This window comes from Branchiostoma floridae, chromosome 1 (genome assembly GCF_000003815.2).
Source record: "Branchiostoma floridae strain S238N-H82 chromosome 1, Bfl_VNyyK, whole genome shotgun sequence".
Taxonomy (NCBI): domain Eukaryota; kingdom Metazoa; phylum Chordata; class Leptocardii; order Amphioxiformes; family Branchiostomatidae; genus Branchiostoma; species Branchiostoma floridae.
The window spans coordinates 5,954,731-5,982,730 of NC_049979.1; the positions used below are offsets into that span (position 1 = coordinate 5,954,731).

Consider the following 28,000-nt stretch of genomic DNA (forward strand, 5'->3'; position numbering starts at 1 on the left):
CTGAAATTAGAAAGCTCGACAAAAATGCCTAAAAAGACGTCAAAAACAGCCTGAGCCTAACCTCTGCTTCGAGGGTAAACCAAGTGCAGTTGGATTGTTATGTATTACTTGTCTCAGTAGGCAAAGATGTCACTACATGTACTTGTAGGTGTAGATGTTGCTGTACTGGAGTAAATGTAGAAGTAATGTATATTGAGTCCATTCCTATCAATTGTAGGAAGTATCAGGATATAGCAGTACTACTAGCTGTATGTACTTGTATGTAACAGTGGATGTGAAACGGTAATGGTACCAAGAAAACAATGGTACTTGTACTTATATGTACATGTATCTGTATCAATCAAAGTACATGTAGTTAGATAGAGGTACAATTATTGCCTTCTGTGTCACATGCCATCTGCAGCTGGTTGAATAATGTCAACTGTCTGTATATCTATGTAGCATCAATGGATACAAGACTTGAAGAAAGAATGATTTATTGCACAATAGAGAAGTAGCAGTAGTATCTGGTACATGTATTTGATTTTACTGCTGCTGGGATCCGTAACATGGGTAACAGTTGCAACACATTACTGTAAAGGTGTATATTTATGAATACGGCACAGAGTTCAGCTCATTGGTTTAAATGCAACATTGTTGTAACAGATGTACATGTATGTGTCTACATGTATTGCTGTTTCCTATGTACAGCAGAGAGAAAATGATGAATATAGTCTACATGTAGTAATAAGTAGTAAAAAGACCTACCCCTGCAAGAATATATTATAATGTAATGCCTCCAGCAGTGGAGAATACAGGAAAATTACAAGACTGAATCATGAAGATGATATCGACACCTTGTAAGTATTTGACAATGTCTGATGTATAATGATAAATTATATCCGAAGTAACAACAGCTCATCATGTTGTCTTTCTTTAATATTGTATAAAGCTAAGATAAGACCTGCAGCTGGCAAGATATGCCAAGTAGCTTGAAGTTTGAATCACTGAAGGTTAGATATCCAAGTAATAAGATTCGCCAATAAGCAGGTGAAATATTCTGCCCTCCTGATTCATCACTGGTCCCTTTTCGAGTGGTTGGTCCCTCTAGTCGTCCTGGAAACAAGGAAGATAAATTTTCTGTTAGATTTGACAAATACATGTATCAGCTACAGGTCCATCTGAGAATGGTTGCATCACTGGACAACAAAGTTATTTGTACACTTCACACAACAGTATATAACATAATATAACAGTTTAACCTTAACAGTTACAGTTTGATGGCAGTATACAGAATGGAACCAAGTACTGAGAGAAGTAGGATGCCCTCTCACCCATTCATCCTCCTCCACTCCCTGGTTCTCTTCTTCCCTCCTTTCCTCCTGGTCCCTCTTCACGGCCATGACTTTCTCCGTCCACGACGACCCCACCATGTCGCCCCCAGCGAAGTTGGAGACCTGCGATGTCGCCCCGTCCAGCTGGGCAACATTATCTGCAGACGGGGAGACAAGGTGATGTTGCTACATTACAAGTACAACACCTTTCTGACTAGGTTTGTTAGAAAAGGATGGTCAACTGGAACAGTGGTGAAGGTAAAAGCAGTCCAGTAGCCTTTTCAATGCCGTATAGGGGCAGTGGGTTGTTCTCCAAGTCAGTTCTCCAAAGGGAACTCTCCCAAGTATTGGAAGGCGGAACCATTCCTTCATTTCCATCACCTTTTACCTCCCCAATAAAAATCAGGTACCAAGTTTTACACCTGGTCGGAGGAATAAAGGCATGCAATGTGCCTTTCTCATTGACTCTACGTCTTGCCAGTAATTGAAACTGTGACTTCCAAATTCCACGTCTGTGAGCAAAGACTGACACCACCAACGAATCATGAGGGGACATGCACCCGACATGCATATTTCAGCAGGTTCAGCTTGTACATATGTAACTGCAGAGACTCACATATGAAGGGTCCATCTCCCCTGGTCTTTAGCCTGACGTTGTCCCCAGAGCTCAGCTCCATCCCTACCAGCTCCTCCTCCCCCACCCAGAAGGGCAGACAGCCGTCTCTGTGGACCTGGCACAAAAGGTAGATGAACTCATGACTGATACATCTAACTTAACCAAAATCATATCCAGTTGCTTGAGTAACTGCTTTTTGGCATATGTTATTACCTTTTTTTTTAACGTATCATGACTAATCATTCACCATGTTGCATTGTTACAGCCAGTAGGTATCTGTGAGTAATGACTGCTGTAATGGCTGTTGTAACATACTTGTGGCACCTTCTTGAGTATAGGACCCCCATTTTATGTCCCTTCCAAACCAAGCAGAATAACTGGGTTTTGCAAACTGTTTGAATACTACTAGTAATCTCGTCTCCGCAGGTATTTCGTACTTTACTTGACAGTTCAAGTATTTGTATATTCACAATGTCAAGGTTTTTTAGTGGACAGAAACTTCAAGTGATATGCAATTCAGCCACTGGCTGCAACATACTTGTATTTGTATAACCATTTGTTCCTACCTGTTGTGTCAGGCAGCTCAGCTCAGCTGATGTCACCGCCACCTCCAGCTCTGCTGCAGACAGCCGGTCGGTCTGGCCTCTCGCTTCCACTTCTGTAGACAGCAGACAGACATGTTCATGTACATGTACACTTTATCTCAATGTTACATATCATTCAGGCTTACAGTACACACACGTGTACACAGGGAATATTGTCTTCAGCTTAGAAAACCTTTCCATCCCACTCCAAGCCCATGTTGTTGATTTTCTGGGTAAAATAGGTTGTTTTAAGCTCATGAAAGTACATCTGTTCCAAAAAAGTACATGTCATTTTGGGGGCAGATGTGGCAAATCATTTTTTGTCCCAACAAAGTTCTGTCCCATGTCAGGGACATACAAATGTACTACTACCACAGTGACTGTAACAGAAACTATTACTTGGAAACGCAAGCACACAGAGTTGGCAAGCCAATAATAATCCTACACTCCCATTGGATGAAGTACTAATTATATAACCAATGCATTAGCCAAGTGGGTAGAGTGTTTGCCTTGCAGTCAGAAGGTCATGAGTTTCATTCCCCACGTGTGGAGTCATACCAAAGACTTTAAAAATGCTGCTTTCTCTGCTTACCACTCAGCATTTGGGAAAAAATCTGGAAGTTGTGTGGCAGTGTGGCCCAGGGCTACATGAATGGAGATGGGTGCTGCACTATACACCATATGATGCTGGAAGGACTTAAACTTTTAATTTTACTAATAATGAAGTAATAATGAATCATGTTCGTCTTGTGGCGTGAAATTATGATCTACAAATCTGGCAATGAATGTGATGGTGTGTTCGTCCCACGACGAGCTACCTGTCCCGAAAAAGATACTGAAAACTTTTGGCCTTGTTGTCTTTGAATGCATTGTAATCGATGCTTTGTAAATGATGTATTGGACACCTAGATGTCTGAAGTGTGCATACCTCATAAATAACTATTGTTACATGTGTAGATCTCTTTAAATTCCATTATTTTTTATCGGCCGGTATAAGTCTTACTGCCGGTATTGTGCCAATGCATGTTACACTTGCAGCTAGATGTGCAAGATACATGTGCTGCTGTGCCACGTGCCTGTGAAACTGGTTTGTTATACTGGCTAATGGGTACAGAATGTTACATCAAAGAGCAGATACACTGGCTATATAGATACAGATGTTTTCATACCATAGGCCTAAATCATTATCTTATCATGCACATGGGAACTCAGCAAGCCTAGTCAGTTGTTCAAATTGTACCTACCGGTACTTCAACCCAGCACTAAACGCCTCCGGCCTTTACGATAAGATAATAGTTATTTTGGTCTGCGGAAATAGATATATAAAATGAGTGGCTTGGTTCTCTCTGAGTTACTTGTTACTAAGGACTTGCTTCAGCCTTGCTGGTAACTTGCTTCAGTGTGTGTAAAGACTAAGAAGAATCTGGTTCTGTTGAGAATCTGGTTCCTTGGAGAATCTGGTTCTGCTGAGAATCTGGTTCTACTGAGAATCTGGTCCTGCGATGTTGGTGTTACTGGTGGCAGTGTGTGGGGTCTTGCCAGTGGTGTCCAGTCAGACGGCACCCTCAGGTGAGGAAAAATATTTCTTAGGTTTTACTTAGGACACACAGCGGCAAACTGGCCACGAGAAGCAACACTACAGACTTGAGATATTACTAACAGTAACATGATCTGACGACTGTCTAGAAACATAAAAAATGCTTTTCAAAGTCAAGTTTCAAATTTCCTTTATGGACTTCTCACATGTAGACTGGCGACCCTGTGGCAACTTCCCGTGGGACACTGATGACATCGCCGTGGACTGTAACTACACCTACACTGATGTAAAGCAGTGGTATGGTTACCCTACAGAGCCCCCCTTAGTTCTGCAGGGACGGTGTACTGTGACCTGCCCTGTGGAAGCTGAAATCTTGGTCGGTCCTCTGTTTTATGACAATGACGGATATTACATGATGGATGAAGCTTACTACTGCAACGTGGGCAACCGTACCTGGACGGGATCAGAACCTATGTGTCTGGGTACGTCCTTGTTATTCTGTTTTGGATAGCAAAGTATTGACTTGTTAATTTTTATATTTCAGCCATACATAGTATGGTGAAATATATTGTATTCGTAATGTTTCTTTCTTTCTTCTTTCTTTCTTTCTCCTGTCAAATTTTCAAAGTGAATCATCTCCGTCGTTCGTAGACCGAATGACCTGAAATTTGGCACAATGGTAGAGTGGACCAATACCTAAAAGTGTTTTTTTCTTTTCTTTTCTAAATGCCTTTAAAATGATTTTATTGAAGATTTTGGGTCATTTTTAGACCAAAACTGTATATTTGGGCTTCCTGTACCCTGATAGTGGCACCAAATGACTTGAAATTTGGTACAGGCGTGCATGGGATATTTATTTAAAGAACCCAATTTTCATTTTTGGCGTATATCACTTCAAAATGACCCATTTCGGGGTTTTACGGCACGTGTTTTGGCCATTCTCGGCGTTAGTGCGTTCCATATATGGCAAACAAAACAATAACTCCCACCCTGGGCGACAGGTGACAGGTGTCTGTCTGCTAATTAATTGAATTGTGCCGCCAGCCAATCAGCGAAGAGAAAGGAATTAAAACAACCAATGACACAACACTTCTCAAGCAAACCGCGAATTTCCAAAGCTGAAGCTGATTGGTCACGTGTATATGTAGACGCAACCATTCATATTTGGTAGGATTTGGACATCTATGTTACTCAATAAAAGGTACTGCAAAGAATATAGGAAGATAATATGTTCATTGTTTTAAAACATATTTATCATACAGTAACATAATAATAGATGTACGGAATGAAACCTTCAGGCCTGACATTTTGTACAGACCTTGTTGAAGATTCCACCCCAGCTACTTGGACTCGTCCTGCGTCACATGTATGGAAGTTTGTTTGGCGTGAACTAAACGGCAAGCTTCCTTGAATTTTCTGCGCTTTTTTACGTCAGTTTCTACTCAATTTTGGTTGTCATCGGTTGCAGAACATCGTAAGGTAAGAAATGGCTATCTTTACATTGCCTACTCCGTTGTTAATGTACTTTGAAAGGTGTTTTCGTTTGTGAAATTCGTCAGAATTTGACAAACGTAGGTACGACATACTGTGCAAAACCGCGGGCAAGTGCTAACGAGCACTGGCGCGCTGGCGTCATTGTGTAAACCTCTCCGTTTGCTGTCAAAACAATTGAAAAAAATATTTCTGGACGTTACTTGCGTCTTTCCATATTTCTGTTGAATGATGATTTACTCGCGAGTTTGTTTATTTCCGTTTGTCTGTTGTAGTCAAGACGATTAGGTGCCGTCCTTTGGGTTATGTGTAAATTTCACGTAAAATTACGAGCAGCTATACTTGCAAAATCTGCTCCAACAATTTTGCACGAGATGTCATGGTGTTTTGTGCATAATTCTGTTTGTTGACGATAACTGAATATTTTTATTTTGATCGTGACGACCTCCACATATTTTTCTGTGGGGAGGGGGGCAAATAGTTTCACAAGGTAAACCGAATAATTTTCGTTCGTTCATTATATGCTGCTTACTGCATGGTTGATGTAATAAGTGAAATGCCGTACACATATCTATGCCACGTTTTGGGGCATTTAGCCAAACTGCAAGCAAGAATGTTATACTTTGCCACCAAATTATGTTGGTTGTTTGAAGTTGGTTTGTGAAACCTATGTTATTCCAGCCCATAGTTATGCCAGGGGTCATCATAGCCATTGTTGTTCCATGTTGAATATTGTATAAACCTGACACTGGCACACTGTGGTCGTCTTTGAGTCAGTGCATGCTTGTAACATAACTGGCGCTGTTGTTACAATAAGCCATTTTGCACAAAAGCCCTCTCACACAGAGATCAGAAAGCATGTGCGGCAACAGAAATTCTACTTAACTTTGTAGATAATATGTGAACGGTAAGGTCCCTGTTTGCGGGGACTTAATGTTGCGGTAGCGGGAAAATGGATTGTTTGTATAGCGCCATCCCACAACTAAAATGCATTCACAGTACTGTACTTTCATAGTCATACTGTAATGGAAAAGCCACCTCCTCTATAAACCGCCAGTCAGTACCATTGACTGGTTAGTACTCGGCAACGGTTCTACAAATGGACAGAAAAGTCTGCTTTTGATTTTGACAGTGCTGGCATGCTCAACTGTCACAGATCTAACCGTATCTACCCTTTGAATAATGCAGCACAGTATATACTTTTCTGGTTTTATACAGTACATTGCAAACTAAGATAAAATTGTGTCTTGTATTTGTAAGTACAGTCAAACCTGTCCAAGTTGACCACCCGTGGGACCGGGAAAAAGCGGTCAATTTGGACGGGTGGTCGCCCGATACAAAATATAAATGGTTTCCGTTGTGTTTAATGGCAAATAGCAAGCACACGCACGCAAAGAAGTAAGTTAGCGAGGTCTTAAATGTCAAATACAACACACACATGCACGCGAAAGGTACACGGTAGTTATTTCAGATACGGCGATCAAGAACACAGCGACGCATAAAGGCTTGTATGGTAACTGACAGAATCAAAGTTCCCCTACTGTCTAAAACGTTAGTGACGATTGTAGACGCAGGAATGCAACATGGACAGATCTTTCTTAAAAAGGTATAAGCTACACAGATCTTTCTTAAAAAGGTATGAGGCTATATACGTTTCAGCATTTGTTCACTTTATAATGATAGAGATTTAAAAAAAAAAAAAATTTGGATTTTCTTGAATTTCCTCCCATATTACAGTAGACTACCCCATTGACCACTTTATTCTAAACATAACATCGACGCAAACTGGCCGATTTCGGCACAAAATGGCGCTAGTTATCATCAAAGATCGATGATAACCTCAAGGTTGAAAATGACGCGGTCGTTATGGGTCCCATTTTTGGCCGGTCGCGGTCGCATTGGCCAGGTGGTCGTTGAGAAGAGGTGGTCACTCGGGCAGGTTTGACTGTATTCATGTTTCTCCACTGTATCGAGTACCTCAAACATATTATTGTGGTACTGAGGCATGGAGAAATGAATGAATGCGAACTAAAATAAAATAAAATTGTCTTGTAAGTATTCATGTTTCTTCACCATAACGAGTACCTCAAACATTTCATTGTGGTACTGAGACAATATGATACTGACTAACTGAGAGTAGCGAAGTGGCCACCATGAAAACTGTGAACATAAAACCACCATGAAAGTTTCTGTATTTACAGTCTTACCCAGAATTTTTGTCGCCCGCAAATGGGTACTCTAATAGAGGCTCCATTTTAAGCATGCATGATTATATTTTTCATCTTGCACATATTTTTTTCAGTCAACCAGCATATGATATGCAACCTTTATTTTTTCTTTCTTTAAAGTTGTAGGCTTCATAATTGTTGACCCAATGTCTAGTAACTAAATATAAGTACTAGTCAAAGAACTGCTGCTACACTCTCATTATATTTGTAATATTTCAGGTGGAATGCCACGTCGACGTAAGAATAAGACTTCTGCTGAATTGATGAGGCTGAATGCCTGGAAGGGACAACAGGAAACAAAGACAGCTGGTAAGCAGGAATTGGAGGTAAGAGGGCAGAAGCCAGCTGATGAGCAGGAAGTGGAGGTAAGAGGTCAGGTACCATCTAATGAGCAGGAAGTGGAGGTAAGAGGACAGGAGCCAGCTAATGAACAGGAAATAGAAGTAGCAGGACAGGACCTAGATGACAAGCAGGAATTACAGGTAACTGGGCTGGAGCCAGCTGATCCGAAGGAAGTAGAGGTAACAGGGGAGTGGAAGGATAGCGAGTTCACATTCAATCCCTTCACACAAAATGATCAATTGCAACTAGCAGGCCAGTTGAACCTTTCTGTTCATCGATATCTCAATATGGATCAAAGGAATGTCCCTTTGGAGGCACCAATCAGTCCCATCAGAATTATTGGGGATGGTAATTGTTTCTATAGAGCTATTAGTTACCTTATCTGTGGCACCCAAGAGTATCATGATGTATTAAGGCAGCTTACAGTAGAATATATGTCAACATTGTCTGAAGATGTTTACAGGCCTTGGTTGGCATTCGAGCACCCTGGAAAAACCATGGACCAGTACCTGTCTCGTAATGGTCGAAGCATACAGAATCGTCATCCAGCAGATCTTGAAGCATGGGCCACACAGGTAGAAATAAATGCGATGTCTACACTACTGGGGAGACGCATCTTTATGTACGGTAAGCATGGCTATAAGTGGGAATGGATGAAGTACCCATGGTGTGAGAGTAATAGAAGCATGTTAGAAGGTAGAAATGCTATATACATGCAACATACGAATGGTAATCATTTTGATGTTGTCGCAGCAGTTTTCAGCAAAAGACAGACAAGGAGTATGTCACGGCGCCACAGAGAGGAAACTACAGAAGCATCAGAAGTTGCCTGCATCAAGAGAAAGACTGTGCTGAATGCCGATGATGACGACGACCGGAAAAGGGCCAAACGAGACCGAGAAAGGAAACGGTACCAGGAGGATCCAACATATGCCCAGGCCCAACGGGATGGAAAGAGGACTCGATATAGCATAGATAAACAGCACGCCCAGGAGAAGCGAGATAGAGCACGGGAGCAAGCGCTGGAGCGCTATCACACTGATGATGACTATGCCCAGCAGAAACGCGAAAGGGAGCAGGAGCGAGCGCTGGAGCGCTATCACACCGATGATGACTATGCCCAGCAGAAGCGCGAAAGGGAGCAGGAGCGAGCGCTGGAGCGCTATCACACTGATGATGACTATGCCAAGCAGAAGCGCGAAAGGGAGCAGGAGCGCTATCACACTGATGATGACTATGCCAAGCAGAAGCGCGAAAGGGAGCAGGAGCGAGCGCTGGAGCGCTATCACACTGATGATGACTATGCCCAGCAGAAAAAAAGGAATGTGCAGATTAACAGAGAGAAGAAGCAGAATTTAGCAGATGTCCATAAGGACATTGAACAGTTCCAGATGGAATGCAAAGAGGGACCAGAATATGTTTGCACTGTATGTCACAGGCTTTTGTTTCGCAATCAAGTCGTAATCTGTCATCGTGATGGTGAAAAATCAAGGTATGTTCAGGCTGTTAAGCACTGTCTTACAGGTACGTATGTACATTAATGCAACGAGGACTGCAGCCCACATGCGTGTCCCATTGCAAAATCATCTAGGGGCACAGAGTGGATATGTCACTGTTGTCATAGGCACATGATAGATAAAAAGACAATTCCATACGAGGCTCAGAGTAATAAGATGAAGCTCCCAGAAATACCCCCTGAGCTGAAAAGTCTTAATACTCTGGAGTCCCAACTGATAGCCAAGAGAATACCATTCATGAAAGTTGCAGCTCTCCCGAAAGGGGGTCAGAAAGGTGTTGTTGGTCCAGTAGTGTGTGTCCCAGCAGATGTGAGTGAAACACATGCAATCCTTCCCAGAATGCCTTCAGAAGCTCAGTTAATCAAGGTGAAACTTAAGAGGAAGCTACAGTACAGTGGGCATCACATGTATAGACAAATCAGTCCAATGAAGGTTGATGTTGCTTTGAAGTATCTTGTTGAAAATAATGAACATTACAGCGGTACGTCTATCGATGCAGACTGGGCTGTGTCTTGGAATGAAGAAGGAGGCCTTGTTGAACCATCTGATGCTGAACAAGGAGGGAATGGCACCTTAGAAGTTCATACAGCCCCTGAGCACGGTGAGTCTGTCAATGAAGAGGGGAATGATATGGAAGGGCCAACCAGGAATGATATAGAAGATGATGAAACAGACAACATTATTCGACAGGTGAATGTGGAAGAAGCCATGGAAGAAGCAGCTCTGAGCGAGGAAGAAACTGTGGAAGAAGCAGCTCTGAGCGAGGAAGAAACCATGGAAGAAGCAGCTCTGAGCGAGGAAGAGGAACTAGACAGCCGCTTGCGAGGACTGCCACATGACACTTGCCTCCAGCCAGTAGATATAGGACAGGATTTTCTTGACCACCACGATGAACGCGTCATGTGTGTGGCTCCAGGAGAGGGTAGCAAACCAATTTCTGTGTTCCAGGAGGTTGGGGGAGAGGCAATGTCCTTCCCTGTTCAATTCCCTACTGGAAAGTTTTCTTTTAATGTTGATCGTGATGTACGTATTACGCCCAGCAAGTACTTCAAGGCACGCCTTATGGGTGCAGATACGCGGTTTGCAAGCGACACTAACTACATATTCTTTGCACAATACGTAACAGAGTTGCGCTTCATACAGTCGAATATTTCCATATCTATGCGCAAAGGTTCGCCGATGACAAGTGGCGGCTGTAAAATATCTGCTAGTATGTTGTCAAACAAAGAGGACTTACAGGCTATACTTAAGTCAGATGAAGGCTATCGCTTCCTTCAGCCAGTCAGGGGTACTCCGCAGTTCTGGGACAAGGCGCTAAATGAATTGTATGCAATGATAAGACAGCTGGGAATTCCCACGTGGTTTGCTACATTTTCTGCTGCAGATTTGCGCTGGCCAGAAGTGTTAGAGGCGATTCGACGAGATCATGTCACGGTACCAGTAAGCGAGTTGTCGTGGGAAGAGCGTTGTGACATTTTGAAGAGCAATCCTGTCACAGCCGCTCGCATGTTTGATCGCAGAGTCAAACTGTTTTTCAAACATCTCATTAGATCTCCATCACAGCCAATCGGTGAGGTCATAGACACGTTCACGAGGACTGAATTCCAGCAAAGGGGCTCACCCCATATCCATTGTTTGTTTTGGGTGAAAGATGCACCAAAATTGGGTGTAAATTCTGAAGAAGAGATCTGCTCTTTTGTGGACAGATATGTGTGCTGTCAGCTGCCAAACTCAGAAACAGATAAGGAGTTATTTGACATAGTTAGCCAGGTTCAAATGCACCGAAAGGGTCATACATCGTCATGCAAGAAAGGTGGCAAGATCTGTAGGTTTGGATTCCCTAAGCCTCCAGTGAATCAGACATTTCTGTGCAGCCCTGTCTCCCTACAGGACCTGACCGATGAAGAATCAGCATCCATTGCTGGAAGGAAGAAGCAAGCCGAATCTGACCTGAAGAAATTCTGGGATGTGTTGGACAAGAAAACAGAGCCAGAGAAGTGCTCCACTGAGGAAGTTCTCAAGGAGGCCAATCTCAACACTGCACAGGTCTGTGACGCTTTGAACTTGATTGCAAACAGGAAGCAAGTATTCCTCAGACGTGAGCCAAAGGACATGTGGGTGAACAATTTCAATCCACATCTGCTCCGGGCTTGGAATGCGAACATGGACATCCAATATGTTCTTGATGCGTACAGTTGTGTCAAGTACATAGTATCATATATCAGCAAAGCAGAAAGAGAAATGGGAAAGCTGCTCAAACAGGCTCAGAAAGAGGCAAGGGAAGGCAACGAGGATGTACTGACAGAAATGAGGAAAGTTGGCAACGCCTACCTTCACCACAGGGAAGTGAGTGCACAGGAGGCTGTCTATCGGGTCTGTAGCCTGAACTTGAAGGAGTGCTCAAGAGCAGTCATATTCATACCAACAGATGAGCAAGCTAATCGCTTGTCAAAACCTTTGGCCGACATTCAGAAGCTTGCCAGCGAGGGAAACGGTGATGAAGAAAACATCTGGATGCCGAGCATTATGGATCGGTACAAGGCGAGGCCACAAGAAGAACCTTTCCGATCAATGTGTGCTGCAGAGTTTGTCTCCGAGTATCGCGTCGTTTCTTGTTCAGGCCAGCAAGAAAATGCTCAGCAGTCTTCCAGAGGGGAAGCAAGGCATGTGTTGAGGGATAATTACGGGGCTGTACAAAAACGTACAAGATCTGATCCAGCCGTCATCCGCTTTGCCAAATTTAATAAAAAGAAAGAGCCAGAGCGATTCTACTTGACATTGCTCAAGTTGTACTTGCCACACTACCTTGATGCACAGTTGAAACCACCAGAATATGCCAAGTATGAAGAATTCTACTCGAATGGCTTTGCTCCCATATCAGACAGGGAGGATAGAGTAAATGTCATTGTGAATGGGAATAGGCGTAAATTTGAGCAAAATGTTGAGGAACTGGAGCAGGCTCGTAAAGACGCGGAAGATGGTAATCTAGAAGATGTTTGGGCCCAGATCTTCCCCGAAGTGGAACAAGAAAGACTTGATTGTCTAGATAAGAGGGGAGAAAATGAAGTGGATGGGGTTATTGAGGGCACTGAGGATGACATTCCTGACCTAGCGACAACTGACAAATCAAAAGAAAGAAGCTTTACCCTAGAAGCCTGCCAGACAAAGATCCAGTATAAAACTGCGGTCCCCATGATGCAGTCACTCAACCCAATGCAACAGGGGGTCTTCTATTTTGTAAGGAATTGGTGTATGGAAACTGCACAGGGAAAGCGACCAGATCCCTTTCATATTTTTGTGACAGGTGGTGCGGGGACTGGAAAGAGCCATCTCATAAAATGCATATATTATGAGGCTACCAGGTTACTAGGAAAGGCACAAGAAAACCCTGACAAGGTCTCTGTCCTTCTTACGGCACCCACAGGAACTGCTGCATTCAATATCGGTGGGAGCACTGTCCACCATGCCTTTCATCTGATGTGTGTTACGAAGACGTATCAGCCCTTGTCTGAAAGTACCCTTAACACTTTGCGTGCGCAGTATGAAAGCCTCAAAATTGTGATTGTAGATGAAGTATCGATGGTTGACATGAAGCTCATGTCTTCCATTCATGGTAGATTGGGTCAGCTGACCCAGTCAAGGTCAAGTGCAAACTTTGGAAATGTGAGCATCTTGGCAGTAGGTGACATGTATCAGATTCCTCCAGTCAGGGGACAAAGTCTCTACAGGGGAAAAGATTTCATTGACTTGTGGAATCCAATCTTTGAAGTTGTGGAACTTGAGGAAATCATGAGACAGAAGGATGATGCTGCCTTTGCAAACCTTTTGAATAGAATGAGGGTAAAGAGAAAAAAAGACAAACTTTCTGATGAAGATGACAAAACTCTATCATCAAGGGTGTTATCTACAGACTTTGCATCAAATGATTATCCTAAGGATGCACTTCACATCTTTTCCACCAATAAAGCTGTTGTAGATTATAATGACAAGATGTTGAATCTCAGGTGTTCAGATGTTACATGTTTTGAAGCCTCCGATTTTGTCAAAGATCCCACAACAGGTTCAATGACAAGACGACCTCATGCACAAGGAGATAAAGACGACCTCCTTGATGTGGTCAAAGTTGGGATTGGTGCTCGTGTCATGCTTTGTAGAAATGTCAATGTTGAGGATGGTCTAGTTAACGGTGCATTTGGAACAGTGACAGGTGTAACAGGTGGCCAGCAAGATGCAAGTGATGGTGCAACTGTCTTTGTGAAGTTTGATAATCCAAAGGCAGGTGTGCTTGAAAGAGAAAAAAGTGCAGTTCCCAGTAGTCTACCAGAGAATTCAGTTCCGATTCGTCAGATTGAGGACAACTTGAAGAAATTAAGTAAAGTCAAACGCTACCAAATTCCTATCAAGCTAGCTTGGGCCTGCACAGTGCACAAAGTACAGGGAATGACAGTTCCTGAAGTAGTTGTCTCCATGAAAAATGTTTTTGCATCAGGTATGGCGTATGTGGCCTTGAGTAGGGTATGTTCCATAGGCGGTCTTCACATTACAGACTATAAACAGGAGTCCATCTACTGTGATGAGGCAGTGCAGGAGGCAGTTAATAAGATGAAGCATTTCGAATATGTATCCAACCCATTTACAAATGTTGGTGACAGATCTGTTGGTGATGTGTTGAACATTGTCCATCACAATACTGAAGGACTTGAAAAGAAATTTGAAAGTCTGAAGTCAACTTGTTTGGTTGAAGCTGATATCATATGCCTGACTGAGACATGGCTGTCAGAAAATGTGCAGTCCTCCCAGTTTCAGTTGGAGAGTTTTAACATGTTTCGTAAAGACAGATCAAGTGGGCATGCTTGCGAGGAAGCTTCTAATGCGACAAGGAATTCCAGTCGTGGAGGCGTGGCAATATATGTACGTGACATGTACAAGTGTTCTGAAATTCCCATCCCAAATGATATCAGTCTAGAATGTGTGGTTACGCAAGTTTCTGCTGACTGCATGCCTGTGAAACATCTAATTGTAGCCATTTATAGACCCCCAAATGTTCGCAAAGACTCATTCATATCCAGTTTGGAGAAACTCTTGGGGCACTTGTCTGCAGTGGAAAGAAGTAACACAGTGATTCTTGGTGACTTTAATGAAAATTTGATGTCAAGTGAAAACAAAATGATCCTTTCTTTCTTGATGCAAAATGGCTTCAAACAGTTGATAGAGTCTCCTACAACTGAAAGATGTACTCTCATTGACCATGTGTACATTTCACAACTGTCAGCTGTTGTTAATCATGGTGTAATACAGACATTCTATAGCTACCATGATGCTGTATACTGTACATTGTGTAATGAGAGATAAAACAGAAATCAGAGTCAAAGGAAGGGAGTGTGTGTATTAATGTACCAGCTCGGGCCTTGTCGAGCTGAGTGGAAGGTTGACAATCTCTATAGTCACCATGATGCTGTGATGCTGTATACGTTGTGTAATGATGAGATAAAACAGAAATCAGAGTCAAAGGAAGGGAGTGTGTGTATTGTACCAGCTCAGGTCTTGTTGACCTGAGTGGAAGGTTGACAATTTCTATAGTCACCATGATGCTGTGTACTGTACGTTGTGTAATGATGAGATAAAACAGAAATCAGAGTCAAAGGAAGGGAGTGTGTGTATTGTACCAGCTCAGGTCTTGTTGACCTGAGTGGAAGGTTGACAATTTCTATAGTCACCATGATGCTGTGTACTGTACGTTGTGTAATGATGAGATAAAACAGAAATCAGAGTCAAAGGAATGGAGTGTGTGTGTATTGTACCAGCTCAGGACTTGTCGAGATGAGTGGATGAGAAATGGGAGTCTATGGTGCTCCATAATTGAGAAATACTTGGCGCCAGCTTCCGCCCTTGCCACACGGCACATTCAGTGGTAGCAAGGGGGATGGGGAATGACAAAGGTTCCCGCTCTGGCTCTTGCCAAGACTGGTAAGAGGGAGCCTGGTGGATGCCTGTGAATGAAGTACTTGGCGCCAGCTTCCGGCCCTTGCCACACAGCACATTCAGTGGTGGCAAGGGGGATGGGGAATGACAAAGGTTCCCGCTCTGGCTCTTGCCAAAACTGGTAAGAGGGAGCCTGGTGGATGCCTGTGAATGAAATATTTGTTGCCAGCTTCCGGCCCTTGCCACACGGCACATTCAGTGGTGGCAAGGGGGATGGGGAATGACAAAGGTTCCCGCTCCGGCTCTTGCCAAAGGACAAGAGGGAGCCTGGTGGAGGCTCAGTGATTGGGAGACATGTGGATTTATGAATCATTTTTGTTAATATTAATTCATCCTTTGGACTTGTTTTTAGAATTTGTGTAGATGTTATACCAAATGTCACTGGTTTGACTTCTATATGATGGCTTTAATTTCATTCATGTCAATCCTTCTTGATCCTGTCAGTTGTACCTTTTCATTTGCAAGTACAAGTTGTGTATATGTATTTATTATACCTCTGTTGCAATATTCCTTTATCATTCAAAAGCATTGTGCATTAACATTTTGAAGTGTCCACAAATGTGTAAAACAAAGATTGACATGTCTCTGTTTTTTTTCAGCAGTAAGAACATTGTGCTCATGACACACAGCAGGTAGGGCCTGTTTTCTTGTCGCTAGACTTGCATGTACATGTAGGTGTAGACTGTAGAGACAGGTGCAGAATTTGGATCGAAGAGAAGATTTATGTGTAACACAAACACATTGTTATCTTCTGGCAACAATATGTATACTTTCCAAATCAATGGTATAATTATTTCATCAAATATTTGATTGATGTCTGCCTTGAAATGCCAAATCTCACTCTCCTGTTTGCATTGTTAAGATGTGACCTCTAGAGAAGAAAACAATTGGTCCATGAGAAGCTGTATTTGGAGGAGGCACACACATTTTGAAGTGTCCACAAATGTGTAAAACAAAGATTGACATGTCTCTGTTTTTTTTCAGCAGTAAGAACATTGTGCTCATGTGATGTTTCTGCTTTGCATTGAAATTCTAACTTCCCTGTTTCTGTCCTCCATACCCCTCTACAGAAGAGAAGCAGAGCTTGGTCTTTGACTGTATGTGGAAGAAGCAGACTGACTTGATTCCAACCAGCCAGAAAAGGACAGTAGATATTGATCGCAACCGATTCTGAAAAGATGTATATATTTTGACGGAATTGTAATTTTTCTGCGAATAATATCTAGTATGTAGTTTGCTATTTTTCCAGATTAACTTGTAACAATGTAAAAACTTAAGCTCAAATTACATTGTATTTACATTAAGTCAATCAGATTGTGAGAGCAGACAAGTGTAAAATTGCAATTTTGTGAAAGTAAAACTGTAAAAATTGAAAGTTTTTTTTCATTCTTACTGTTTGCTGTCTGTGTGTGTGTATGTGTGTGTGTGTGTTTGTAAGAGAGAGAAGAGATAATCATTCTGAACTTCATCCCACTTGCTATCCAACATGCCATCAACATTTTTTTAATACAAGAAGACCAGAGACTTCATCATTGTCAAGACATGTATGCCAAAATTGCAAAGGCCCTGGAGGTATATATCACAGGCATTTCCATACAAAATTTTGTTCCAATACCATGGCAATACAGAGGGGCCAAAAATGTTTCGTTCTACCGTGCATATGTCGAGGGCACCCTTATACCAGATTCCATGTTATTCTGTTGTAATACCAGACCACAGATATCTCCGTTTTGGAATGTTTATTTTTTTTGATATGTGTGATTGTGGAAGAACATTGTTGCATCGGCAGAGGGGCGGAGGGAAAATGGTGCATTTGCTCATAAGTAAATGTCGGCCTTCCTTGTTCATTTCGAGAAGTTACTGTTAGAATGTTCGATTTCCGCACAGGGGTGATTTGGAACAGTTCAATTTTGCATGGGAACGGGTATGGCTGAAATATGCTGTATTTGCTCTGAAGCAAATGTCGGCCTTTCTAGTTATTAAATACAAGTAGAGTAACAGGAAAATGAATGCTGACCTTGATTACCATAGTAACACGTAATTATATCATAATTGTGATTCCTTAGAATCAAACTTTGTCTTGACGCAGTAACAATGTACACCATAATCATTGACATTACGTATGCATTTGTTCGAATGGACAAAAGTAGTCGTCGGTGAAATGTGGAAAGCTTGATACATTGTTTTGATTCTAAGGTCCATTCTCCCTTAGTATATATATAATAGTTTTGTTGGCATGCATCATTTGCATATTTCCACTAGTGGACTCCCATGCATCCACCACCGTACCTTGGTTGCTGAGGCTACCTAAAAAAATATCATCATCTAATTTGATCTGATGTTATATATATATATATATATATATATATAGGAATTAAAAATTGGACATGTGATAAGAACTCCATTCCAATGTACTTTGTTCACCACACTCAGGTCGTTATGATGTTAACTACATCATCACGAAAACCACCGGGATCCGGCTGGTGGGGGGAGAGTTCTACGGCTGTGTGGAGCTGTACGATAACGTCACACAGCAGTGGGGGCCTGTCAAGGGGTGGGACGCTGGCGGGCGTCATCACGAAGCCAGGATGTCCTGGGCCGACTTAGCGTGTAGAAGCTTGGGTTTCAGGGAGGGACTCGCCACAGCCGGCTATGAGTTAACCAATGGAGTCGTCAGTGACAGATACATACATTATCTTCAAGGCCACTATAGCTACCGCCTTCCCACCACTACCACATCCTACCCCTCCTCTGTCCCCAAGTTTATAGTGTCCCAGTCTCTTCCCCAGGGGGAGGGGGCGACCCTGCATGATGCCATAGACAGGGTGGACCGAGGAAGCAGCTACAGCTACGGTGACATGTGTCTGGCCTGTGCAGGAGAACGGCAACACAACGATCCACACGGTACGAATATCAATAAGTATACACTGTACTTATAGTACAGCATATACGTCAGGGTTGCTGTCTGTCCAACAACTGGAAATGCAACAACAGACCCATATGCCTGGCCAGTGCAGCATAACAGACACACAATAGGTCAATTGTTGTCCTTTGATACTGACCTGACACCAATAGAACATATTCCACTGTTCTCATGAAAGCTGATAACTAAATGTCACATTATCTATTCTTAATTTGGTGAACCTGACCTAAACCGTCTCTGAGCTGTCACTATACCAAAGCTACAAATGATATCAAAACCTGATCTAGTTCCTGGCACAAAGAAATGACTACTGAAATATAGATGAACCAGTGTATCAGTATTTAAGTAGAAACCACTTTTTTTATCTACCTTAAGTTTATAAACAGCACAATCGAGGATGTGACATTAGATCCTGCTTTGCCACGCCTGCTACAGTAAGTGTTTCATCAGACATTTGATCTGACAACTTTCAAGAAACATAATGCCTTTCAAGATCAAAGTTTCAGATTTTTTTATCGACTTCTCTCCTGTAGACTGGCGACCCTGTGGCGACTTCCCCTGGGACACTGATGACGTCACCGTGGACTGTGACTACAGCTACACTGATGTGAAACAGTGGAACGGTGACCCTACAGAACCCCCCTTAGTTCTGCAGGGACGGTGCACTGTGACCTGTCCTGTGGAAGCTGACATGTTGGTCGGTCCTGTGTATTCTTCCTCTCCCGGATATTATGTGCGCGATGGAGCTTACTACTGCAACGTAGGCAACCGTACCTGGACGGGATCAGAACCTGTGTGTCTGAGTAAGTCCTCGGTATTCTGTCATGGATATCCTCCAGATAACAGACATGCACAATTTATGTTCAGAAAGAAGGCTTAAATCCCATTTTCTGATAATTCATGCAAATAAGGTCCTCATCAAATTATATCAAGCATATTAACTATCAGTTTATCCCTTCTAGAAACTCTCTGAAACTAAACCAGCTCCTGCAGTTCTATCTACCCCAAGAGCTACATGTGTATATCTACCACTCAAAAATCATAATCGTACCATGTCCAGAATTTGAGATATCAAACCCAGAAGTTCCATTCCATAACCATAGTAAGCCGCTAGGGAGCCCAAAATCTAATTGTTTCAAGGTCTCATGAAGAAGAAAAAGGAGGAGGGGGGGGGTGCCAACGGTCTGAATATGCTGACTTTTTAACTAGAAAAATGCAAAACGGTGTTTGTTTTTACATAATATCACGACATCTGATGAAAACATTAAAATGCGTCGAAATGACGTCATCTATGACGTCATAAGGTACAAGCGCCGCCCTTTTAAGGTCTCGGACCAGAGCTTCTTTTACGATTTCGAAAGGTTGGCAAACAGCCTCAGGCCGAAGGGCTACAGTTCCACTAGTTAGGAAATGTAGGACGCAAAACATAATCAATATGGTGGAAAGCCGGTCTTTTTTAACCTCCTTGCTACCTCTTTCCAAAAAACCTATTGGTATCGTCTGTTTCCTCTTTATTTTGGGTAGAATATGTAGTAAAATTTTAATTTTGGACCCGAAAAGTATCATTTTTTAACATTTTTTTTATCGATGCTGCTTGGAAAAAAAACAGATTTTCCCAGGATAAAGGCCAACGTGGTAGAGAAGCTAAATTTTTCATCTTTGTATAAAAGGAAAATAAAAAGATTCCAGATTTTTTGCAATCTCCGATGATGTAATTTCATCGAAATCGCATGTAAAACTCTGCTATTTGGGTCATCAGGCAAAAAAACAGCATCACCGTTACAGGGGACTAATACAAAAATGGTTTCGCTGGCCGACCAACTACTCCTCGCACAAAAATAACCCACTGGCTTTTCAGGAAATACGACAAATCTATGCTCAGCTAAAATGATCACCAAGCAATAGGGAGCAAAACTTAGGGAGACAACAGCGCACTTCCGGCCTATTACACCACCCTTCCGCCAACATCGGTCAGATTTGAACTCCGACTCGGAACCAGAATACACACCAGCCTGGCCGGAATCTATCTGTTATGGCGTCATAACCAACATGGAACAGGGTCTTCTGATTGGTCCACGGCACCTGGCTATATGATAATAATCTTTATTGCACAATTCATTAATAGAGGACAAACTCCATTCTACTCTTTGTCCACAACAGGTCATTATGACAACACCAGGGTCATCACAAACGAGTCCACTGGTACCCGGCTGGTGGGGGGAGAGTTCTACGGCTGTGTGGAGCTGTACGATGACGTCACGGGGCAGTGGGGGCCTGTCAAGGGGTGGAGAGGTTACAGGGAGGACAGGATGTCCTGGGCCAACTTGGCATGTAGAGACTTGGGTTTCAGGGAGGGGCTTGCCACATGGGCCTATAGGTTAACCAATGGAGTTTTCAATAACAGTTGGGCTTTGCCCTTACAAGAACAGTACCGCCCATCCTATCCCTCCACTGTCCCCAAGTTCATAGTGTCCCTGTCCCTTCCCCAGTGGGAGGGGGTGACTCTGCATGATGCTATAGACTATGTGGTGCAAGGCCCCTGTAGGACTTGGGACTGGTACTGCAGCAACGAATACAGCACCATGTGTCTGGCCTGTGCAGGAGAACGGTTACACAATGATCCACACAGTATGTACATGTATATTATGAAGAGTACTAAATAGTACAGAATATAGATTATATAGATATATATCAGGGTACAGGAAATGCAACAACAGACCCATGTGCCTGGCCTGTACAGGACAACTGATGCACGGTGATCAGTTGTACTTTATGAATTCATGCTAAAATGACATCAATAGAACATGTTCCATTGTTCTTATGAAAGCTGACAACTAGATGTCACATTATCTATTCTATATCATGCTATACCAGAAACCTTCAATGTTGTTCAAATCTTTGAAATCAAAGTTGTCCGTAACCATCCTTTTCTTTTATAACACCAAGATGTCTACATGTACATTGTACTTTCCCACAAGTCTTTTAACTGTCAATGCATATAAAATAGACTCTATACATGATATTAGACCCTGCTCAGCTTTACCACATCTGCTAGTGTTACATCAGACATTTGATCTGACGACTGGCAAGATAACTTTGTGAGAAACATGCAGTTTGTAAGGTTATAGTTTCAAATTTTTGTTATTGACTTCTCCTGTAGACTTGCGACCCTGTGGTGACTTCCCGTGGGACACTGATGACGTCACTGTGGACTGTGACTACAGCTACACTGATGTAAAGCAGTGGAATGATGGGTACTACGGTTCACCTACAGATGCACCTACAGAACCCTTAGTTCTGCAGGGAAGGTGCACTGTGACCTGCCCTGTGGAAGGCGACATGTTGGTCGGTCCTCCAGTTTCTGAATACCCCGGATACAGGGTGACCGACGGAGCTTACTACTGCAACGTGGGCAACCATACCTGGATGGGATCAGAACCTGTGTGTCTGGGTAAGTCCAGTAATATGTTTATTCAAATTCAATAGAACAGTGCTTCAAAATTTTAAGTAAGTAATACAAAATGTAATATTAGCTTTTATTGCCTTTTCTGATGCTGAAATTTCAACAATATTCTGTATAATGGTGTATAATAATACCCTTACCCGCCCATCTATAGCAAACAAAAATATCTGGCTGCACCCAAAGTCAACAATTATGTGCACACGCACCCAGCATTTTGGGTCCTGGTTGTCTAATTGTTTTGTCTTAAACAGTGATTGGCACTTATTTCCATATAAGGTAAAGTGAAATAAAAAAGAAGCAATATCACTATCATGACTTTGCATCTTTCCACCGGAATCTGAGGCTACCTTAACTAAAAAATCATCATGATCTAATTGACCTGATGTTATAGGACTTGATCCATTCCAACTATTCGTCCGCCACAGGTCGTTATGATGCTAATTACACAGCCATCACGGACGAGTCCAACACCACCCGGCTGGTGGGGGGAGAGTTCTACGGCTGTGTGGAGCTGTACGATAACATCACGGGGCAGTGGGGACTGGTCAGGGGGTGGCACGCTGACAGGGAGGACAGGATGGCCTGGGCCGACTTGGCGTGTAGAAACTTGGGTTTCAGGGAGGGCCTCGCCACAAACGGCTACCTGCTAACCAATGGAGTCGTCAGTTACAATTATACACATTATCTTCAATGGCAGTACCACCCATCCTACCCCTCCACCGTCCCCAAGTTCATAGTGTCCCAGTCCCTTCCCCAGTGGGAGGGGGCGACTCTGCATGACGCCATAGACCGGGTGGAGCGGGGACCCTGTCCGTCCTACGACTATGACTGCAGCAGTGGCTCCCGCACCATGTGTCTGGCCTGCGCAGGAGAACCACAACACGACTTACATGGTACATATACGTATATTCATACAAATGTACAGAATATGTCGAAGGATGCTCACTTGAAGTGCATTTCAATGATTCCATGGAAAGCCAATTGATAACAAGAGAAGCCTGGGTGATAACCCAAGTTATACCCTGGTTTGAAACATCTGTATCGAACGTTATCGTGGCCTAGGTATAACATAACCAAGTCTTCCAGTACCGTACATAACAGTTGGTGAATATCTCTGATTCCGTCCAGACATCTCTGCCCACGTGACCTGCACATCCGACCACCTGGAGGTCAGCTTCCCACGCCCACCGGACAACTCCGTGCAGCCGGCGGACGTGCAGCTAGCAGCGCCGCCTTGCAGGGCGCAGGGGAACTCCACCCACCTGTTCATCTGGGCTCCTCTGGGGGAATGTGGCACTTTGAGGGAGGTACATTTTGTATTTAATCAAGCATACACACACACACACACACACACATACTCACATGCAATGTACGTGCACATTCAAGAGCAGGCTGCTGTCATGACATGGAACACGTAAGCTGTGCCTTTGGCATCTGCATGACATGACCTCCTTAGGGAGTTTGCAGACCAAGAACTTAAAACCATCCATGTACAAGCTAGCACGCAGGAAACTTTATCACAAAAGTAGCCAAAGCAACCCACCAAAGAGCTGCTACATTCTTTCTACACAAAGTGTCTTTCAAAAGAGACTGGTCTAACCAGCATCACACCAAGCTGTGGCTTCTCTTTACCCATTCCAGTCCACCCCAGTCGAGATGATCTATCGGAACACCCTGATCATCGGAGCCTCCTCCCACGGCAGCATCACCTGGCAACCGGTCACCAAGGTGCCGCTGGAGTGTCGTCTGCCGCGGAACAAGACCCTGTCCCTCGACTTCCGGCCTCACCTCAAGTCCGTCTTCCGGTCTGGCGTCCAGGGCAGGGGAGACTTCCGGATCTCCATGGAGCTGTTCCGGACTGACGCCTTCTGGCAGCCGGTCACGGAGTACCCGGTGTTTGTGGAGTTACAGGAGGTAGGTCCGGAGTATCCGGTGTTTCTGGAGTTATGGCAGGTAGGTCCGGAGTATCCGGTGTTTGTGGAGTTACAGGAGGTAGGTCCGGAGTATCCGGTGTTTGTAGAGTTACAGGAGGTAGGTCCGAAATAGTTGTAATGTAATGCCCATCGAAAACAGGGAATACATTGGATTACAAACTGTTTTGCATCAGAGTGAGACAGAGAGATGGCTTATGATATTTTCCACCCATTAATTGGGCTTGTTGAGGCTGACTTACTTTATTGCTCATGACCTTTGATTCAACTAGCATGACGTGAGCAACAGGCTGAAGCTGGTGGGAAGCTGTGTATTACCCCGTGTCCCAGACATAGTTTGTTAGCTCCAACATAGATGATGAGAGTTTTTCCAATCATCGTCTCTATACCGTTGGTCCTACTTGCCAGTGGCACTCTATCATATGTCTCTGATGACCATGACCGTGTTCCAGATGATCCACGTGCAGATCCAGGTGAACTCTAGTGACACCGACCTGCAGGTGTTCACTCACACCTGTGTGGCCACACCTAGCGACAACCCTGACGACACGACACGGAATGACGTCATCATAGAAGGGTCAGTAAGTCATAAATTTCATAGTATTACGTCAATCAACTAGTGGTGTCATTTACGGTGAAAAGTGTATACTTATCAAAATGCAGCTTCTGGAGTATATCTACTGCCATATTCTCTCCAGGTGCCCCAAACTCCCGACGCTGCAGTTCTACCCGTCCCCCAGCCCGGACAGGAGGCGCTTTGGCTTCCAGGCGTTCGCTTACACCAGCGGTGCTCCAACGGTAAAGTGTAGACCAGCTCCATTATACAACAATTAATATCAATGATGAGAAGGTCCATATAATATACCTATTGTATCTAAAAGAACAGGCCAAGAGTCTAATCACTGCTCCACAAACACATCAGAACCCTGGTAACCAATCTTACTTGGGCCTACACAGCACCAACACCATGGGGAGGGGTGGAGAAAGTTACCCAGGCAGTCTTAAGGACTTGAAACTTGGATGATGAGACTGGCATGTTTACAGGATTACTGTGGTCCATCACTTAGAGTAGTATATGTTTATTGGCCTGTATCCCTCCTTACACGGGGAAAAACTTACACATACACACATGTACTGAACAGAAACGGCGTATATTTGGAGTCCCTACTACCAGACTGACCTTGCATAAGTGTACCGCATCCCTAAGAACTGTGCATGTGTACTGAACAGTGGCAGGAGGTCTACTCTAACAGCCGTGCTTATTCCCCAGGTGTATCTGCACTGTAACGTGCTGCTGTGTAAGGCCTCGGACCCAAACTCCCGCTGCGCGCAGGGCTGCCAGCCGCCCTCGGGCAGGAGGCGGAGGGAGGCCAAAGGCGAACCCGAGGTGTACCGGCTGATCCAGGGCCCCATCGTGGTTGGCCAGGACCAGAATGGTGAGCATGTCCGACCAAGTAGAAACCCTGATCAATCAGAATTTTATGCATTACCAGAGCATCTGCTCCACAGGGTAAGGGGGTGCATGGGCTGAGGGTGTGGGGACACAGCACCCTTGTGCCCATTTAAAAAATGCCATACAACTGTCATTTTCAAGCAGTGAATGACAATTGTCATTGTCATGTAACTGTAACAAAATTGCTTCTGTAACAAAATTGTGCATTTTGCATCTTCTGCAGGTTTTGAAGTATGGCATGACGACCCAATCCACCGGGACCCGGTCACGGCTTTCGCCATAATTGGTGCGTGCGTGGTACTGGCCGCCGCTATTTTTGTCGTGGGTCTCCTGTACAAGGGTCGCCGGGAAGGCAGCCAGGCTGGGTACAGGGTGCTGGAGAGCCAAGACTGAGTAGTCGCCCCCCTCCCCTGGCGTACAATTGCGCAACTCCAACTGTTATTAAAAGTCATCAATGATGAATCTCTATCGCTTCATTCATTGTCTATACAAAATACCAATTGTGTTTATCATGCATTAAGGTATCTGTATCTGTGTCAATACAGCCAGTATTGACGCTATTCAGCATAACACACCAGCTCCGCTGGTTATATCAATATTGAATAATCAGCCAGAGGCACCCATCTCCATTTCTGTAAACCTGGGCCACACAGGTTTGTGCAATCACCATAGCAGGTGGTTAGTACACTGATCTGTGTGTTCAACTACCATACTCTTTCCTAAATACTGATGAGTGCTAAGCATATGTACCATTTTGAAAGTCTTTGGTATGACTCAGCCAGGGATCAAACTCACAACCTACCAATGCAAAGTGAACACTACCAACTTGGTCATTGCACCCAGATTTCAAGGTGACATGCCAGCTACAGGAGGTTATTGTATCAAGTCATGTATAATGAGAGAGTTTTCAATGATAGTCCCTGCATATGAGAAGGTACATACTGTATGAGGAGTGCAGGGTCAGTGATAGATGTAGGTCCTGCATGTGAAAAGGTACATACTGTATGATGAGTGCAGGTAGCCTGTGTTAACCTTCCAAGTGTCGCTGAAGTTTGGTTCTACTTCCCTCCCCTCGGGGTCAAACTTCCTGCGATGAGCTCGGCTGGGGCGGACATGCAGCACGATGTACCTGAACTGTGCAGGGGAGTAAGCCACTGTCAGAAATAAGCAGAATAAAGTCAAGTCAAGTCAAGTCAAGGTTAACTTGAAGAAATAAAGAATACATTTATTAAACCTTATATCTCCAACTTCTTAACGAGGTTTCAGCACAGTTAAATGGTAAGTCTGAAGCCCTCAGACATACAGCTATGCATTATCCGACATGCAGCATGGTCTGACCTCTGACATGCAGCATGGTCTGACCTCTGACATGCAGCATGGTCTGACCTATGACATGCTGCTTGGTCTGACCTCTGACATGCAGCATGGTCTGACCTCGGATGTGCAGGATGGTCTGACCTCGGACAGGCAGCATGGTAGACCTTTGGCCTAACTTTTGACATTCAGCATGGCTTGACCTTTGACATGTAGCATGGCCTGACCATTGACATGCAGCATGGCCTGACCTTTGACATGCAGAATGACCTGACCTCTGACATGCAGCATGGCCTGACCTTTGACATGCAGAATGACCTGACCTCTGACATCTTATCTGACCTTTGCCTGGCTGGTATCGATGATGACATGTCTGGACCTGCCCTCGATGACCCCCTCCAGGATCACTCCTGAACCTCTGGTGGGAGGAAAGGGTCTTATAAACCCCTAGCCTGACTAAAATCATGCTCCTAGCGGCAGCCAGCCAGAGATTGTGTAAACACAGGCTAATTATCTTTTTACTAACTAGTCATAAAGTGAAGTGAAGTTACTGAGGACAATTCATCTCCAAGCAGATGGGTGAATGAACGAACTAAGAATGGATGGATGGATGGATGAATTTTGATTTTCTTTTCCTTCCCTCTATTTGTATACTTGTAGTCATGCAACATGAAAAAAAAAAAATTTAACTTGATGTGAGTCAAGTGCCCAGGTACAAAACAGGAAACAGCTGTTGAGGCAGCAGGAACTGAAGGATTCATGTTCTCCTTTCCAGAGACTGAGAGAGGAAGTTTATATCAACAATCCCATCCAGCTAATATAAAATTAGTTAAGGAACGGAAAGCTTACAAACTATGATTACCGAGTATGATGAACATTTTTAAATGGTTACATCATTGATAGTCTGTTACTTTTGTGACGTGATGCTATCCATCAATCAAGGATAAACAAACAAAGGAATATCACTTTGCAGATCTGATACTTTTTTTAGCAAAATTGACTAGAAAAGATTCCTACTTTTGGTGTTTGTCGGGTTGCCATGCAGTCGTGAGCTGGTGGGTCTGTACTGGGATGGAGAGTAGCGGCTGGTTGTCGTACAGACGGCTCATTTCGGAATACTTCTTCTCTCGTTTCACTGTCTTCTTCTGTCTGTGTGGGTCTTCCTCTTCTGTCTTCTGCACCGGAAGTTGTCACCGGAAGTGGTACAACCAAACATGCTGTGTAACCTAGTCTCTGATTGGTGGGCTTTATCAAAAGCGACCAATCAGAAGGCTCAGCTTGCCGCCAGTTTTTGGCGGCCATATTG

The 28,000-nt window shown here is 43.7% G+C and overlaps 3 protein-coding genes across 14 annotated transcripts; 2 read left to right on the forward strand and 1 right to left on the reverse strand.

Moving 5' to 3' along the window:
• Position 1: 1 nt before the first annotated feature.
• On the reverse strand, positions 2–27,996 carry LOC118419998 (arpin-like). 3 transcript variants are annotated; one of them, XM_035826710.1, is made up of 7 exons: positions 27,712–27,907; positions 27,037–27,112; positions 26,382–26,514; positions 2,496–2,587; positions 1,930–2,044; positions 1,314–1,471; positions 2–1,095 (listed from the first exon to the last, which is right to left on the reverse strand). In XM_035826710.1, the coding sequence occupies exons 1-7, from the start codon at positions 27,801–27,803 to the stop codon at positions 1,087–1,089; spliced, it is 675 nt and encodes a 224-aa protein (XP_035682603.1). In that variant the 5' UTR covers positions 27,804–27,907; the 3' UTR covers positions 2–1,086. The 3 variants fall into 3 exon arrangements, with proteins under 3 accessions (XP_035682603.1, XP_035682596.1, XP_035682611.1); XM_035826703.1 differs by lacking the exon at positions 27,037–27,112 and having other exon boundaries at positions 27,712–27,996; XM_035826718.1 differs by lacking the exon at positions 27,037–27,112 and having other exon boundaries at positions 26,382–26,534; positions 27,712–27,838.
• LOC118419941 lies at positions 4,165–25,842 on the forward strand. The gene is made up of 12 exons (XM_035826625.1): positions 4,165–4,532; positions 18,044–18,514; positions 19,067–19,336; positions 20,694–21,161; positions 21,694–21,984; positions 22,422–22,889; positions 23,125–23,303; positions 23,638–23,910; positions 24,380–24,504; positions 24,626–24,725; positions 25,198–25,363; positions 25,604–25,842. Exons 1-12 carry the CDS (start codon positions 4,211–4,213, stop codon positions 25,771–25,773), a joined length of 3,303 nt encoding a protein of 1,100 aa, XP_035682518.1. The 5' UTR covers positions 4,165–4,210; the 3' UTR covers positions 25,774–25,842.
• Positions 4,718–16,985, forward strand: LOC118419944. 10 transcript variants are annotated; one of them, XR_004831707.1, is made up of 6 exons: positions 4,718–5,416; positions 5,519–5,529; positions 7,989–8,078; positions 8,575–8,738; positions 16,210–16,242; positions 16,681–16,985. XR_004831707.1 is itself a non-coding variant. In XM_035826639.1 (3 exons), the coding sequence occupies exons 1-2, from the start codon at positions 9,740–9,742 to the stop codon at positions 16,213–16,215; spliced, it is 1,941 nt and encodes a 646-aa protein (XP_035682532.1). In that variant the 5' UTR covers positions 9,325–9,739; the 3' UTR covers positions 16,216–16,242; positions 16,681–16,985. The 10 variants fall into 10 exon arrangements, 2 of the variants coding, with proteins under 2 accessions (XP_035682532.1, XP_035682540.1); XR_004831705.1 differs by lacking the exon at positions 8,575–8,738 and having other exon boundaries at positions 4,721–5,529; positions 16,213–16,242; XR_004831703.1 differs by lacking the exon at positions 8,575–8,738 and having other exon boundaries at positions 4,724–5,529; positions 7,989–8,095; positions 16,213–16,242.
• Positions 27,997–28,000: the final 4 nt, after the last annotated feature.

Bases quoted from the DNA above. Each gene is read 5' to 3' on its own strand.
- LOC118419998 (XM_035826703.1), bottom strand. From the start codon at position 27,996: ATGGCCGCCAAAAACTGGCGGCAAGCTGAGCCTTCTGATTGGTCGCTT. The intron at 26,515-27,711 runs GTAGGAATCTTT...TCCCCTGCACAG, and splicing joins CAACCCGACAAACACCAAAA to TTCAGGTACATCGTGCTGCA. The intron at 1,472-1,929 runs GTGAGTCTCTGC...CCCCGTCTGCAG, and splicing joins GGGAGATGGACCCTTCATAT to ATAATGTTGCCCAGCTGGAC.
- LOC118419944 (XM_035826639.1), top strand. From the start codon at position 9,740: ATGATAGATAAAAAGACAATTCCATACGAGGCTCAGAGTAATAAGATG.
- LOC118419941 (XM_035826625.1), top strand. From the start codon at position 4,211: ATGCTTTTCAAAGTCAAGTTTCAAATTTCCTTTATGGACTTCTCACAT. The intron at 21,162-21,693 runs GTATGTACATGT...CTTCTCCTGTAG, and splicing joins GTTACACAATGATCCACACA to ACTTGCGACCCTGTGGTGAC. The intron at 22,890-23,124 runs GTACATATACGT...GATTCCGTCCAG, and splicing joins ACCACAACACGACTTACATG to ACATCTCTGCCCACGTGACC.